This window comes from Copadichromis virginalis, linkage group LG1, assembly GCF_057382275.1.
Source record: "Copadichromis virginalis isolate Kocher_CV1m ecotype Utaka linkage group LG1, C_Virginalis_male_GT1.1, whole genome shotgun sequence".
Taxonomy (NCBI): domain Eukaryota; kingdom Metazoa; phylum Chordata; class Actinopteri; order Cichliformes; family Cichlidae; genus Copadichromis; species Copadichromis virginalis.
This window is the reverse complement of record NC_140618.1, coordinates 21,240,106-21,257,346: the sequence shown is the minus strand read 5'-3', so window position 1 is coordinate 21,257,346 and position 17,241 is coordinate 21,240,106. Positions and strand designations below refer to the sequence as shown.

The 17,241-nt window shown below is 40.0% G+C and overlaps 1 protein-coding gene across 2 annotated transcripts in view; it reads right to left on the bottom strand.

Moving 5' to 3' along the window:
• irag1 (inositol 1,4,5-triphosphate receptor associated 1) overlaps positions 1-17,241 on the bottom strand; it is a 36,554-nt gene that overhangs the window by 2,745 nt on the left and 16,568 nt on the right. Inside the window, exons 18-34 of one of the 2 annotated variants that reach the window (XM_085454263.1) lie at positions 12,941-13,159; positions 10,640-10,746; positions 10,500-10,561; positions 9,611-9,784; positions 9,388-9,465; positions 9,213-9,238; positions 8,905-8,961; positions 7,284-7,715; positions 7,026-7,104; positions 6,389-6,506; positions 6,264-6,294; positions 4,233-4,373; positions 3,896-4,027; positions 3,128-3,278; positions 2,876-2,925; positions 1,984-2,115; positions 617-678 (exon numbers count right to left, since the gene is read on the bottom strand). In XM_085454263.1, coding sequence (XP_085310389.1) covers positions 617-678; positions 1,984-2,115; positions 2,876-2,925; positions 3,128-3,278; positions 3,896-4,027; positions 4,233-4,373; positions 6,264-6,294; positions 6,389-6,506; positions 7,026-7,104; positions 7,284-7,715; positions 8,905-8,961; positions 9,213-9,238; positions 9,388-9,465; positions 9,611-9,784; positions 10,500-10,561; positions 10,640-10,746; positions 12,941-13,159 — 2,051 coding nt within the window. The remainder of the gene's footprint in view (positions 1-616; positions 679-1,983; positions 2,116-2,875; positions 2,926-3,127; positions 3,279-3,895; positions 4,028-4,232; positions 4,374-6,263; positions 6,295-6,388; positions 6,507-7,025; positions 7,105-7,283; positions 7,716-8,904; positions 8,962-9,212; positions 9,239-9,387; positions 9,466-9,610; positions 9,785-10,499; positions 10,562-10,639; positions 10,747-12,940; positions 13,160-17,241) is intronic. The other variant, XM_085454255.1, reaches the window with a different exon arrangement.

Below are 17,241 nucleotides of genomic sequence, written 5' to 3'. Positions count from 1 at the left end.
GGAAAGAACAATTAGCCTTGGACACCGTGACGATCACAGCAGACGTAACAAAACACTGTTACAGTCAGGTTCCATCACAGTACTGCGGTCCGGTCGTATAACGGATGAGACGCAGCGCAGGCCGAGTGGGATGTGCATCCCACCATCACGAGAACGATGAGTACAAACGAAAAACTGTGATTGCACTTTGCACATTTGTTATTGCGATTGTCCTTAAAGAACATCTAGCCCAGACACTGAGAGAGCTCTACTCAGGCTGACTTTATAACTACAATATGATTGGAGCCTTGTGCCTGGACTTCATCAAACTCTTTCATAAATGTTTAGATTACTGGATAGCAGTCCCGTAATAGCATATCCCTCAACTCTAGCTTTTTTTTTTTAATGCTTTCAGGTTTATTTTTACCTCACTGGAATTGTTTCTGCACTTTAAAAACATCCTGAAGGTCACAAAAACAAGCTGAAGTCCCATCTGAGCGCTTTTGATAAAAATGATTAGAAGTTCAGGGGTGAGAGGACTGAGGAATGACCTTGAAAATTAAGCAGTGGCACGTGACTTACATGCAGCCATGTATGTGTGTGTGCACGTGTAACAATATTAATACAAGAAACATACCATTCTGTTCCTGGTTGTGCAGCCTCTGTGGAGGTGGTGCCTTTCACGTCATTTGCTTCACACTGAGGAGAAAAGTGTTAAAAAAAATCGTAACCCTAATCTAAATCTTAATAACAAAACAGTATTTGCTACAATTGGCTTTACTTCTCTGGATGAACATATGCTTTAACATTTCGGGCCTTTATAAACTTTATTATCTATTTTTGATTTTTCAGTTCCTCTTGGAGAAATACTAATTTCACATTTCAGAAGGTTTTTGGCACAGTTACATAACCCTTGTTTTTGTGCTATGGTCTGTGTATTTTGAATTTTGTACACACTCAACAGATGTGAATTATCTCAAAAAGAAAAAAGAAAAATGACAGAGTGATACAACAGTGTTGTGAGGACTGCCTCGAATTTCTTGAGCTGACATTGTTTTTTGTGATTGTCCCTCGAGAGGATTCAAGTGTCCAGCCAGGTTCCCTTCACTGTGCCAGAAGAATGTCACAACTTGTTTATGGAACCAGATTTGACTGACTGCTAAGCCAGGACAGATCTAGCCTTTCCTTGACTTTCCCAAAGGAAATGAAGGTTTTTCTAGCTACGTTCACTTCTGGTAAACCCGGAGAACTCATTGATGACATAGATTGAAGTGATGAGTTATTTATAGGATCAAGCTCTACTTGTTCAGAAACTAATTTTGAATTCGCTATCCTGAGATGCCCAGTGATACCTTGCATAGTGTCCAGCAGCACCTGGAACCTTGTATTGGATAAGCAGAATACCTGGAGAGAACCCAGGAAGGAAGATGCAAACTCCACTTTGCACGCAGGGTCCTCTGATCAGTAATCATTGCTTTAATATGAGACAGACAGTCTGATACTTTATGGACTTTATTGTACCAGTTTCGACTCATGTCGATGGTCAAACACCTCGAGTGACCCTGCTAAAGTAAAGTAAACTTCTATAGGAGTAATCTTCTATATGCCAGATATTTGGTGTTAATATGTTTCTTATAAAGATGAACTATTTTAGCAGGAACTCATTCAGAAACTCCACAGTTTTATTTCAATGTGCTACTGAGGACTGCTCTGAGAATCAAAGAGAAAAACATTTGTTTGTATCAAGCAATCTGTCACATACGACACATAAAAAAAGTTTTAAAAAAGTACTTTTTCCTTTTAAAAACTGTTTGTGTCTGTAAAAATGCCAGCTACATTTACAGAAATACTTGAGTGGAAGTATTTTATTTTACAAGAGATGAATATGTTGCCCACCTGCTGAGAAACTTTAACTCAGCAGTTTATCTGTGAGCGTGGGTGTCATTGTACTAAATGCTTAATACATCATTTCCCATCATTTCTCATCAGGAAAGGAAGACCTACCAGGACAGGAAGAGCAGCACCAGTTGTGGGTCCTGCGTTGGAGCCTTGGCCAGCTGTGGCCGGGGTCTGACCCGGGATGTTAAGAAGATTAAACTTTGGCACCACCGCTACGCTCACCCTGCGTCGAGGCACCTGGTCGGGTGAAAAGAAGACAAAACATGGAGCACTGTGTTTTACAAAAACAGAGTCACTATAACTTTTCTTTTTTGTAAAGAAAAACGAAACAGAAAAAAACTGTAAAAACGGGGGAGGGTGAGACATTTTTAGGTGTGCTCGCAGCATGACAGTATGGTCATACTTGCCACCCACTTTGGCGGACGGATTTATCTCTGACCCTTTGGACTGGTCAGTGAATAGGAATCATGGTCCCTAGAGGCGCCGATGGGGACATAATTCATAGGGGCGAGGAGGTTAAGACCATTATCCTCGTCTAGTCTCTTTATTTTATTTTATTTATTGTTGTTTAGGGTTCAATTTAAGATTCTTCAGATCACTTTTAGAGCTCTTCATGGTCAGATGCCTCCGTATAATAGTGAACTTCTGTATGGAACCATATCTAACTACTAGCTCTCTGAGCTCAGCTGATCCTGTTGGTGATGCGTCAGAAGAAGTTAATGACAAAAGGCAAAAGGTGACTGTGCTTTTGAATTTGTGGCCCCCAAGTTGTGAAACTCGCTTAAATAGAATTTTGGATCTGTGGACACTGTTGATAACTACCAACCTGTACAGATTTACTTTTATATTTTTAAACAGCTACTGTGAAAAATAACCATGACAATCAGCCAAGTGGTTGAATCTTTATATTGCTTGTTTTGTCTGACTGGCAGTTGCACATCCAAAACCTGTGCAACAACGTGAAGCAGAAAAAAAACACAAAAAATTCATTGCTTACCTTTCCAGGGATGAGGGGCATTGGTCTACATGGACGTGGAAGTCCATCGTCTTTATAAAGAGAGACAAAGAACCAGCATTAATAAAGCACAGTAACCATTTAAATGCTGATGTTTCTCCCACATCGACAGTAAAGCTGCTCAGTAATGCAGCATTAGTACACTCCAGGCGCTGTGGGAATTTCCTAGCGGAATATACGAGTGAAGATGAAGCCAGCAGCGGTGCTGAAAAGGGAACACAAGTGTAATCTTACCTCCAGGGTCTACAGACACTCCGTAACGAGTCGAGTTCTGGTTGGCCAGCTTCTTAAACTCCATGAGCTCTGCATGGTCCTTCTCATACGTCCTCTTAAGATTTTCCACATACTGCATCATAACCTCTGTGGCCTTGTTCATACGCTTCTCCTGTTAGACAATAAAACCAGTCTAAGCAGGCTTAAGTTACAGCATGAGCACAAAAACAAGAGCTTCCACTAAAAAACTGTACATAGAGAGGAAATCATTCAACAGATGTACAAACCAAATACACAATAACCTGTGTATTTATGGATTTGTCCAACATATCTTTGACTTCTCCCATCATGTTGCTGATATTTTAAGTGAAGTTAAATGTTTTTAAAGGTGAATTAATGACACTATAAATAAACTGAAAACACACAGATTATTTATTTGATATTATGGGAAAACACAAACAAGTATTTCTCTAAAAATATCCACACTCATGAATGAAAAAGAGGAATTAATAGATTGCTATTAATAGATTGGTAGCTGTACACAAAAGCAATGATTCATCTGATTGATTTGGGGTTTTAAATAGCTGAAGCTCTTTTCCTGATGTTTTCATTAGCTGGCCTGAGGTCAGCCATGACATCAGATAAAAATCCTTCAGCATAATTTAAAAAACGCTGCCAAACAGGCATTCCTGGAGTACCAGTTGTTTAAACAATAAGCTGTTTCGTGTATTTTCGCAGCATGTTTCACTAAATTGTATAAAATTCTCATTCGTCTGTGTGTAACTGCACCTGGCGAACTGCGCCCACTATCTCTGCTCTGCTGGAGAGCCGTGTGGCAAGCCTGTGCAGCACTGCTACCGTCTCTTTTAGGCGCTGATAGGCTTCGCGCTGCTCCAGGTTCTGCCACATCGGCGCAGTCATCTGCAAGAAACACAACATGTTGTTGCAAATCTCAGGAAGAGAAAGTGTGCGTCCTTTATTGCACCTCAGGCAAGAAAAATATTTACTGTGGGACACGTCCAGGAAACATTCAATAAATGAATGAGCACTAAAGAGCCAGGGGGAAATCTCCTTTTGTTGTAAGTTATCATCTATCTTACATCAGCCTCTGCTTTCGAGGACCAACCTTTAGCGCTCCTTTGAAGTCGTCTAATTCTTTTTCCGTGTCCTCCTCAGTCAGGTTCCTCTCTCTCTCTGACTGCTTGAGTCGCGTCTCCAGAGTGTAGTTGTCATTACGAAACGCCAGTGACAGCTGGACGAATGCATTCTGTAGAAAGAAAGCTAATGCAGTTCAACACTCAGATTAAGAAACATATTAAAATGAAGGTGAGCTGCCTGTGATCGCAACACATGAACTCATTGTAAATAGTCATAGACGGGAGTCGGTGCACGCGGTTACTGATGTGTGAGAATCAAGCGTCCCTGAGATGAGCATGGGGAACAAACTGTGAGTGTGGCATTCGACCTCTTGATGTTTTGTTATGTTGATCAAAGCTAATCTGCAGAGGTTTTTCCAACATACACGCCTGAGAGGAAATCTATGACCTCTGACTGTCCTGATCCAGACACATCCCAGAGGGAGCAGCGCGAGAGGCTATAGTCCGGGGCTTACAGCGTCACAGATGCCTGGATTTTCTCCACAGGAAATCACACAGAGTCTCTTTGGACTGATCAGGAACAGAAAAACACTTTCCTGTTGACAGAACACCACCGAAGCCAGGCAGGCAACCTCTGACGACCATGTAATTGTTTTTGCATCTCTTGTATAATTTTACAACTTCCACGAGCAACTTTTACCCAAGAATATCCCCAGCAGGGAATTATAAAGTTTTTATGATTCTAAGTATCTGCTTTGGGAACACAACAGGTTATTACAAACACTTGCACATGTACTTGAAAAAGCTCAAACCTGAGTGGAACAATCCATCTGCTTCCAGTGTTTGAACACAAGTCACTGTTCAAAGCAAACACTTTACTGCTGGCAGTCACTTTTATGATTTGCTATATTCTAACTCATGTGCAGCTAATCACTGTGGATAATTTAAAAGGCGCAAGTCAGAACGTTAAAGCAAATATGTCTTATTTGAAAAGGAACATTTGGAATCTGCTTAAACTTATGTTTCGTTTTTCTTTTCTTTGTTTAAAGAAGTAAATTACATTTTTAAATTGGTCGAGTCTCCACTCCCTTCAGGCTTCCAAACGTTACATAAGATAAAGTGTCTTTAGCTTCTATAGAAACATATTTGCTCATTTATTTGTGTAAACTGACTTTGTGCACAGAAAATATGTGAATGAGCTTCAGAAGTGCTGTTAGGTGGATTTTGTTACCATCATTTAGCTGTTTCCAGTCTTTTACTAAGATTAGTTATCAAACTAACTGCTGTAACAAAATTATTTCCCAAATTTGCAATAAATATTACTTTATATTACATCATATCGACTGGCATTATTAGGTAAAATTAGATTTTCATAGATACATCAGTATGGAAGTATTTATTGTCTATTTTCAGTCAAAGTGATGCTTGGTGTAGCCTCAAATCAGTCCCAAAGGTGCTCAGTTTCCTGTTCTTAGTGATAGGAGCGGCACCCAGTGTGGTATTCTGCTACTGTAGTCCATCTGTTTCAAGGTTTGATGCATTGTGCATTCAGAGATATTTGTAATGGGTGTTTTTTTGAGTTACTCTTGCCTTCCTATCAGCCCAAAAGCAGTCTGGCCATTCTCCTCTGACCTCTGATATCAACAAAGCATTTTCACCCAGAGAACTGCCACTCACTGGAAATTTTCTTTGAACAGACGATTGTTTGGAAAAACCCAGCAGATCAGCAGTTTCTTACTCAGACCAGCCCATCTGGCACTGACAACCATGTTACATTCAAAGTCTCTTAAATCACGTTTCCTCCTTATTCTGATGCAGTTTGAACTTCAGTGAGTCGTCTTGATCGTGTCTATGTCCCTGATCAATGCACTGAGTGCATGATTGGATATTTTCATTAATAACGTTTGAATTAGGTGTACCTAATGTAGTGTACACATGCATAAACAGAATAAGGGCCAGTGTGTCAGTATTGCTCCCCTTTAATTTACAGACTAAACCCCATTATCCATCCTCTTATCTAGTTCTTGGTGAGAATATAAATTCAGAGATCAGGTACCAACCTCAACTTCTTTTTCGCTGAGTGGAGGAGCACTGGAATGAAATGAGAGAATGGAAGCATTACTCATAACAGTGAGATAGATGGTTATAAATTAAATGTTAACTACAGCAGCAGGTTGTTACACACCAGCCAGGCAGACCCCGATGAAGTTTGAGTTTTCTCAGCATCAAGTCTGAAATGTTGGGCATGGCGTCGGATCTTTCATTTGTGTCACTGGTAGGTGTGTTCAGTGATGACGGCGACTCTGCAGACACAATGCTACACAAATTAGAGCTCAAAATTATTTCTGGAGAATAATTTAAGTTTAAGGTAATTTGATATCTTCTGTGCAAGCTGACATAAACCAAATAGGAGATAGGAGGAGAGTGTTGTTACTACTACTAGTCCCATATAAATACATCGATCTTTGGGTGGTCAAACCAGTTCTCACCGGAGTAAATTCCAAGCAAAATCTTAGTGATTGGACTTTTTAAAGTCTCAGAACATAAGCATAATTTCCTCTTTTCATCAGGTGCTCTGTGGTTCACAAGCTTTAACAATAATGCCATCTGCTGATAAAAAACGAGAGCACAAGTTTCCTTTCTGCTGCAGTACTGTCAGGGGTGGAATAGAGGTAAAAAAAACAGAAAAGAAAGAAAAGAAAAAGTCGTCATTTTCTGAAGCGAATCAGATTTCAGGAAGTGCACACCCCCAGTGTGCTGAATGTGCTTCTGAAAGTACTTTCTGTCTTACACAGGGCAAGAGGGCAAACAAGGAGCGTCACCTTTTTCCTGTTCAGCAGCTTCGCTCAGCTCTGGTAACTTCGATCCCACGATGCTTTGGTTTCGCATTAGCTTGTGCTCCTGTGCGCGCGCACACACACACACACACACACACACACACACACACACACACACACACACACACACACACACACAAAACATTATGGCATTTTTATATAATTGTTACAACATTCTACCAAATGGACAGCTGGCACATAAAAAGAGGAAATGATAACAATAAGACTGAATTGCTGCTTTACCTCTCTGAGTTTAGACAGCTTCTGTGCACCCACCGGTGGGGTGGGGAAATCCTTGTACCCCGAAGTCTTTAAACCAGCATTCTTGGGCTTGTCTGAGAAACTGTCCTCAGTTTCTGAAGGGAAAACCGGGGCTCCATTTCTAGAGTTAAGACTGCCTACAGCATCCCAGGAAACAGCTCTCATTAGTGGTGGAAAGGCCCCAATAGTCTTAATCTCTGCTGTACACGGTGCCTGTTGAGTAGAAGGTCTGGGCACAGGCTTGGCGACCCCTGTGGCTGGAGCCTGGTTTGGACTTCGATTTGACTCGTCTGATTTGTTGACAACTGTAGGACTCTTGGGTTCACCGTTTTTCTGAACAGCAAAACGAGGTGTGAGAGTCCCCGAGGACACTTTCCTTTTGTCAGCTAACTTCCAGTCCACCAACAGCTTTCCCTAAAGTTGGCAAGATATGAGAGAAATACTGTATGTGCATTTCATCAGGCATTAAAGCGGTTGGATAACACTCCAGTTGGACATGTTGGTGCTTCATAAGAGAAGCTAGGGTAGCACTACAGCATGCTTGTGAGGACAAACTAATAGTTAGAAGCTGAGATTCAGAGTATACTGTCCTGTGAAAAACGGAGTATACCCTTACTGCTTCCACAGGAATTAAGAAGGTAAGCAGCAGCCATGTGCTATTATTAAATACACTTAATCAACTGATCATCAGCAAGTGTGAGCACCTCTATAAAAGCAGAAGCTTTGTCAGTTCATTAGTTTGTTATTAGTTTATTATTAACACAATGCCACAGTTTTTCCAGGAGTGGACGTCCCAGTGCAGAGCTTAGGCCGTGCAACACTCCGAGAACCTAAAGAAAACCTGGAGGCTGTCGGTGCAATCCCTCCGCCTCTTAGTGAATACACATATGGCACAAATGTTAAAATTCTAGCTGACTCCCTTTTTGAGTTGTTGCATTCATTGCATGCATTAGTATTGCATAGAATTGTATAGTTAGTAATTAGTACCTTTTTATCTCTTAATTTTTACTTAGCATGTTATTTATTTGTAATTCCTAGTTTTATATCTCTTGGAGATATATCCTTTATATATTTATAAATGGAACGTGGGGGGGCTTAGGGTGAAACAGCATTTTGGTACACTGTATACTGTGTATACTACTGTATTGACAATAAAGCTCTTGAATCTTGAATTCAAAGAGATTTTCAAAGATGTGACCTCTGACCGTGACCTTGAGTTCAAAGAACTCATCATTACCAAACAAACTTGAAGCAATGTGATGCAGAGCGGGCCAAAATTCCTCCACAACGCTGTGAGAGACTGATAAAGATAAAGATTTCGAGGTATTGCTGCTAGAGGCGTCTCTACAAGCCACTGAATCAGGACTGCATAGAGTCCTGTGAAGTGTTTCTTTTTCACATGACTGCACAGCTGAGGTTGGTGTGAAATTCAGACAACAGACAACTTATAATATATACCTGAGAATAACATAATAAATCTTGACAAAGGTCACAGGGAGGCGTTTTGAATCTTTCAATGATCAGTTGTGTTTTTCCTCGTCACATTTGACATTTGAGTTTTGGTGTGTAAATAAAAAAAACACAGTAAGCCTGTTGATCGTACCTCCTGGTTCTGGCTGGTTGCATCAGGCTGCTCCCTCCCTGGAAACACCTCCTGATACTACAAGAGATAATAACAACTTTCTTCTGTTAAAATTTACTAACCTGATTAAAATTTGCCCAATGGTGATTTTTTTTTCTTTGTTTTGTTCTGTTTTTTTTTTCCAGAGACAATGTTCCACTTCATATAAAGCAAATTAAATAGAGGAACATTTAAAAAAACACACACAAAAAGAGCCAAATGTGGCAAACATGTCATACTTCACACCACTGTGGGTGAAAGCTGTTTAACAGTGAGATCAGTTTCTTTACCTGGATCGTCTCCGAGGGTCCTGCTGCTGAAAGAGCAGAAAACAACTTACAAATCATCTTCACCAACTCAAGGAGTGAAAAAATGACGCCAAATTAGGAAAAAGGTTAAAAATGAGGAGTGTAGTTTATTGTTAATAAATCCAAAGAATCCAGACATGAGACAGAAAACACACACCGGTCTGAGGGGCCACAGTAAGTGAGCTGCTTCTCGATGAACACGGTGAGGATGATGGCGTTGGAGTCGGTGAAAGACCTGAGGTAGCGGGGTTGTGAAATAAAAATTGAAGCTATAAACATCTTTAATTTAAATGAAACGCTCAGACACCAGCTTCACACTCATAAATCTATGTGCAATGTTTTAGTTTCTATGTTTGTGTATGTTTGTGCGTGCGCGCTACCTGTGGGCGAATCAGTGAGGCTGCTGGTGGATCGCCGGCCTCGGCGTGTCAGGAAGCGATCGCTGACCTTCTTGGCCTCTTCAAGCAGCTCCAGGTTCTTCTGTCGATCCTCCTCGGAGAGCTGCAGCTCCGGGAGCGGATCTTTCACCAGGTCAATCACATTACCTGTGCTGTCTGAGAAAGATAATACACACGTGACACACAAATGCACACAGACCCGTAAAATTTCTGCTTGTTTCTGGTACCAAAATATAAGCAGATAATATGCCGTAAAAAACAAAACAAAACACAAAATTAGGCTTCAAAATATATCAGATCAAAAGTGTATGCTCTGTTGTATCGGAGCAGCTGTGTCTCAAGTGTATTTATGTGGGATTCATTGGTCTAAAATCTCAAAGCAAGGAATAATTCACGGATGGATATGAGCCAGGAAATCAGGTGATGAGTGCTCGCCAACTTGGGGATGATTTTATCGTCTCCTCTTCTCGGAAACGGGCAACAAGCTAAACATCAAAAGTAATCAAAGCGCCAAAAGCATTTCAAGCATGTGTGAGTCTCAGGATGCAGATGACCAAACTTAGTCTTAATGTTGTAAGAGTTCTTGTGTATCCACGCACAGTGAGAACATTAATTTATCTTTATACATCGCTGGACAGGTCTTTCAACAAATCTGATTGAAATATCTTTTATATAAAAAAAGTCACTGTGAGAAGTCGCGATTTGACACAGTGTTAAAAATGTTTACCTAAGAACGGTTTAGTTATGGAAAAACACTTAAAAATAAAGTGGAAATTTTTTATATGGTGCTGCACTACATCAAATAATAACTATTACATCATAACACTGTAAAAACTACAGTGATGTATGTGTGTTTGTGTGATTTACCCACCAATTGTGGTGATGGGCACCCCGGGGGAGCTTCTGACCAAGCGAGCTCTGGGACTGTGTGGTCTGAGAGAGAAAACTGTGATGATCTGGAAATGCTGTCTCTGTTTCAAATTAAAATTGAGAAAGCTACTGGACGATTACCTGGCCTGTTCCAGCGGACGCCCATCCTGATGGACAACCTTAGCCTGCTTTGGGTAGACGATGGTGGGCGCAGTCATGACAACAGCTCGACTTTCACCTGGTACTAACTGTGCAACACAAAAAAAACTTAAGTGTGCATCACTTAACACATCAGCCAGTTTGTGATATTAGATTAAACACAACCTTAATAAGGAGCAGATCTTTTTAAATTAAGCTTGAACTTACACAATAAAAGGGTTAAAGGTAGATTTTGAACATTAACTTAAACCTTAAACTACATATTCCAAAAAAACAAAAAAAGAGCCAAATTTCAACAAACCAGTTTAAATCTGGCACTAACAGGAGAATATTGATTTGACCCACTTAAGCACAAAGAGGTCTGTCACCTCTAGTAGGTTATGATGAACACTATTGTGGAATAGCTTCAAAAGGCTGCTAAAGGTAAGTACGCAAATAAATACAGACTGACATGAAACCCTTATTCTTTGAGAGGTGCTCTTAAAGCTTATCTTTGCAATAGATTCTTGAAAAAGGAGTCTTTCTGCTGCAGACAGGCTGCTGATTCACCGTGGCTCTGTTCCTATAAGGGTGGATACTTTTATAGTGTTGACTTATGCACTGAAGATTATATTACACAGTTTCATTACTTTCTTCAGAGATTTCTTATCTAGCTTGTGTGTTTATGAGGTAAAGGTCACTGTTCTCTGAGGTTTAGCCTGTTTAACTCTTTATTATCTCTGGGATAATTAATGACTCAAACTCAGAGTCTGCCCCATTAAGATCTGTCCTTAAAGTCTTTGAAAGCATTTCTAATCTTTATATATTTCAAGGGTGAGATCGCTCAAATGGCACACAGATAAAACTTCTGATTATTACCATTACCATCACCACCAGCCTATCACAGGGCTAACACAGAGAGACAGACAACTATTCACACTCACGTTCACAGCTATGGCCAGTTTGCCTAATCCCACTAACTGCATGTCTATGAATTTGGGAGGAAGCCGGAGTAGCTAGAGAGAACCCACGCAGACATGGGGAGAACATGCAAACTTCACAGAGAAAGACCCAGGATATTCTTCCTGTCAGCCAACAGTGCTAATCTCTATGCCATAAATACTGAAAAAACTAATAACTCAGACAGATCAATTAAGAACAAACCCCCCCAAAACATAACCAATCACAGGGATCAGGACAGGAAATGCTACTGATGTCACAGAAAAATGCAGTAAACTCTGGTGTTTTAAACACAATATCATTTAAAGTAGTGATGTTTAGCTGGTGGGGGTGGGGTAGGGGAGTCATGTGACATTAAACAGACATTAAACAGATAGAGGATGTGGTCATTGAACGGGAACTCAAACCATGGCTCCAAACCTGAGAGCCCAGTCCAACTCTGGTAAACCTGAGTGGACTTGTCTCCCCGAAGAAGTTCTTAAGCATGTTTTTTTTTATCCTGTTGTATTTAGCTTCATAAGTAATTTTAGATATAAAAATGACTGAGGCCTTGATCTATGTGACCTCACAGCGGGCAACAGGCATCACTGGACAGCTACATTTCCACTATAAGGAAACTACAATCATTTAAGTTGTACAAAATAGTGACATATGCATCTATGCAAGTTTTTACAATACTTTTTTTTTAACGATAAGGAGCAAAAGACCTGCATTTATAAACTTTGCCACACATTTTCTTTTAAAAGTTGGTAAATTGCTTTTTCCCATCTAACCAAAGGGCTCAAATTTGTCACAAGGGACATGAAGCAGATATTTTACAGAGCCAAGGTATTTGTCAGATAGTAAAAAAAATCCTGCTGTGCAAACGTAAAAGCAGCTTTTACCCTTTTTTAAACACCTCACTTTACCTTGGCTCAGGGAAAGTTATTATGACAGCCGAAGTGACTTTCAAAGAATCGTAAAGCATTCATCAGTCACCGGAATGAAATTCATTTCCAAACATTTAGTGGGAAATAACTAAAACATGAGTGCAAAAAAAGGAAAGTATGTACCAAATCAGTTGCCAAAATTTCACTTTGTTAACTTCTGTCATTCTTTGCAAAGCACTGCCTTGGTCTGACAACAGCAGGGAACATTTGTGACAGAAGAAGGCTTAGTTAAGGAAAATATTGCTTTGCTCTCACCGAAAAGGAATGAATCAGTGACTTCTTCAGTGAAGGAACTTTTTTCTGAGGGAAAACTCAACATTGATAAAAAAAAATTCCTTTCAGGGCCAAATGAAGTATGAAGTCAGATGTTTTACCTAAAAACAGAATATCAAACAGGGACAGCAGCTGCACTTACTGTGCTGGGAGAGCTCGGGGAACTGTCCATCTCCTCTGGAGAGTCCTCCTCTTCCTCAGGCAGTGTGGGCATGGCCGGGTGCAGAGAAGGGCGAGAGCGGGTGTGCGGGAAAACAAAAGGGGTCTCAGCAGCAGGCGAGGCGTCACCGGACTCCTTGAAGTTACAGTCACTTTGTTCGAGAGGAGATGTTTGCAGCAAGTCTCGCTCTTCTTCCTGGAGCTATAAACACACAGAAAACCAAATACATGCATTTTAAGCATGATTAGAGGCATGCTGAGGAGAGCTCCTTCCGATCAGCAGCAGTTATTAAACTAGTACTTTAGCCATTTTTCTTTCTGCCTAACCACAGCTAAAAAAAGGATAAACCAGAACTAAGAAAACCATTGCACTGCACAAACAACTCCCAAAATAGCTCCATTCTGCACATTAGTGAGATTTCCCAGCATACTGTACATACGCATCAGAAATGAAATCACCGTGACTCACATCGGATGTATGGGTTTTAAACTTTCATGTGAGCATGATGATTTCCAGCCAGAGCATCAGGAAGCGTCAGAGAATAAAATAACATGAAACATGCCAGGAGTTCATATTGGGAGTTTTAACAGGAGCAACAAGACTTCAAGGAATGCTTCCTTATTCACACAGAGTCACCACAGTGGGTAGCTCTGCATTTTCGATTTGGTAGATTTTTATATCAGATGCTTTTCCTAAAGCAACACCAAAGGCATTCCTGTCTGCTTCCAGGATTGAACAGGAGAGCTGTTGCTTGTTCGGCAAATGCGTAAACCACTACACCATGAAACACTTAAAAAAAAAAAGAAATCCTTCTTTGTCTGGTTCATGATCTTAATGACACGCTGTCTAAATTCAAAAGAAACAACATGCAGCATCTCTGCTTTACAGCACAAGTGACTGAAATCACAAACAAGCACTGCTCACGAGTGAGCCTGCAATGTTTCATGTGCTTTTCTTCCCACACTGTGACTTTCAGCAGGCGGTTACTGTTTTGAACACAAACAGTGACTGGGATGCGCTTTGTTGTTATAAAACGCTGATACAGTCAGTTTAACTTGCTCTCACAGGCTGAATGAGGCAACGAGCTCCCGAGGGGCAGCGCAAAACAAACAGAAGGACTTCTAGATAAATTATGAAAAAATGATTTAGTGGATGGTGGATGGAGGATTACTGAGAGGAAGAGACTCATGTCTCATTCACATGAAGGCAATCAAAGTCAATTAATTAAAGCTTTCCTGACTAAAATTATACAGTGCTGCCAAAAAGTATTTGCCTTCTTCCTTTTTAAATTTTGCATATTTGTCACATTTACATGTTTCAGATCATCAAAAAAACTAATATTAGATAAAAGTTACCCATGTTACTTGCAGTTGCAATTATTAAAAAAGACTAATCCAAGTTCAGTTTCACTAGTCACACCCAGGCCTAATTACTGCCAGATCAAGAAATCACTTAACTAGAACCTATCTGACAAAGTAAAATAGGGTAAAAGATCTCAAGAAACACCACATCATACCAGGATCTAAAAATCAGCTGAGAAACAAAGTCTATCTATTTGAAAAGTATGACAAAGCCATTTTTAAGGCTTTGGGACTCCAGTGAACCACATTGAGAGCTTATTATTCACTTATTCACAAATGGAGAAAACCTGAATAGTCGCGAACCCTTTAAAGAGTGACTGGCCAACCAAAGAGCACATTGACAACTCATCCAGAAGGTCACAAAAAATCCAGAAGAACATCTAAAGATCTGCCGGGCTCATTTGCCTCAGTTAATGTCAGAGTTAATGATTCAACAATAAGAAAGAGACTTGGAAAAAAGTGCATCAAAGGAGAAAATCACTGCTGAGCAAAAAGAACAGAAGGGCTCAACTGACATTTGTGAAAAAAATATCTTGATGATTCCCAAGACTTTTGGGAAAATATTCATAGACTGTTGAGACAAAAGTTAAACTTTTTAGTGGTCCACCTCTGGTTTTGGAGTGGCCTAGTCACAGTTGAAGCCATTAAGGCTCAAAAACTCTCTGATGCGGCTGAATTAAAACAATTCTGCAAAGAAGATTGGGCCAAACCCCCTCCACAGCGATGTAAAATTGGCATTGGCAGCTATTGCAAACACTTGATTGCAATTCTTGCTGCCAAGCTTGGATTTGACTAGGGGCATTTACTTTTTTCACACAGGGCCAGTTACCAGGGTAATATTTTTTTCTCCTAATTAAATTAAATCACCATTTAAAAACTGCATTTCATATTCACTCGGATTATCTTTGTCCATCCATCTTTTCTGCTTATCTAGATCAGACAGCTGGAGCCTATCACAGCTGCCACAGGAAGCCAGTCTGGTGCAGGGTCAACACATAGATACAGTCAACCTTTCATATTTACAGTCATCACCAATCAATCTAAGCTCATGGATGGTTTTGGACTATGGGAGAAAGCCAGAGTACCAAGAGAGAACCCAGGGAGCAGACCTAACCATTTCACCACCGTGCCGATATCTTTGTCTAATATTAAAATTATTTTGATGATCTAAAACATGTAAGTGTGAAAAATACACAGAGATATAACAACATATGGGCAGCATTAAGAGGAAAAAGCCAACTGCAAACAAACTGAAGCAGGATTTAGTTTTGAGGAGAATGAAAATGAGAAAAATGCTTCAAATTTGCCAATTATATAAAAACCTAAATAATCTTGGCCCCAAGATAAGACCCAAAGAGCAGGGAACGATCAGCGAACATGAATTTAAATGAGTGCAAAGATTAGTGTAATCATCAAAGCTGAAGCTGTAAAAGCTGTGTAATCAAAATTTATGATGCGGCTCCTGCAAATGTGTACATGTAGAATATTTTATTAAGAGAAGAAAACAAGGCTGTTTGATTCAGTATATATCATAGTGGTACATGTGAAAACAACAAAACTATTAATCAATTCTCAATAAATGACTTTTAAAAACCACCATGTATTCATTTTACAGCGTTCAAAGTGCTGTCTTATTGAGTCAAACAAAAATGTAACAAAACCACATTATCACCACATCTGATGTTCACACTGGAAAAATAATAATTTATTTGTTTCAGGTCTGAGCTGTTTGAGCTGATCTTTACCATGGACACTGCAGCAGTTACCTGGCTCCCTGAGCTACAAGCCAACCTGACTTGATGCATGCAGCTTGTTTGAACCATTGTTTGAACACACAGCGCTTCCCTTTTCAGTAACAAATTTATGCAAATCACATGTACTGTATTTTTAAACCACTCTGCGGAGGAGCACGGTGCACTCATGATCTACACAACTCCTGTGTGTGCTAATGTGACGCACACATTCATTTGATTTCACCAGAAAAAGAGAAATTTACATAGGTCCAATCAGCACAGATGTGAGCCTTCTTACTGCCTTCTCTTTCAAATCACGTGCAGCAGCTTTGAATAATATGCGCAGGAAAGTGGAAGGTGTGATGAATGAATGGTTATTTCAGAGGTATGGCATGTGGCCGTGTGATGGACGAATCCTCTGAGAATTCAAGGACAAAATATGCTGAGTGCTGCTCAGTGTCATCACAAAGATGACAAGATCTTGGGAACATATGGGGACAGAAAGGCTGTGAGTCACTGGGGAGGAAATGGGTTGTTTAACTCCTCCCTGCGAGCAGCAAGGACGTTTCCTGAATGCAGGGACAGTGTCATATGCGACGGAAGCATTTAAAACAGATGTTTTTATACTTTAAAGCGATATTTCACTTTGGCAGAAAAGAGACAGATACTGGTTGCTTTGTTCTTGAGGAGAGCCAGGACGTTTTTATCTTCTTTTTTTTCTAATTCTGTAATTAACTGTCTTAAGTCTTCAGGTGCTATTTATAAATTTAGAAGAAAAAAACAAGTTTGAGGTCCTTCTGAGTTACTCACAAATGAGCTACTGGTTATTTCTAGCTAACTGCTCTTGAACTTACTGAACTCATGAAACTATTTAATTTTGTGCAAAGATTTTTTATTCAGCCATAACCTGATTTGTTTCTAATTATGGACAGAAATATTTAGACAAAGAATTTGAACAATAAAGGAATCAATGATTATGTTTTTGTTAAGGCTCGCTGTGAGGCAGGCAAAGTAGGATCCAAATGGAAATAAAAATACAAACTAAAGTTGCTCAGCAACAAATAAGCCATGGCAAGGAATCTTACTGAGAACACATGAGGGAGAACATGTCAAAGAGCAGAAGGAAACTGTGGACATAAATACACACCAGGTAATTAGGGAGCAAGAAAGCTGAGGTAAACAAGACTCA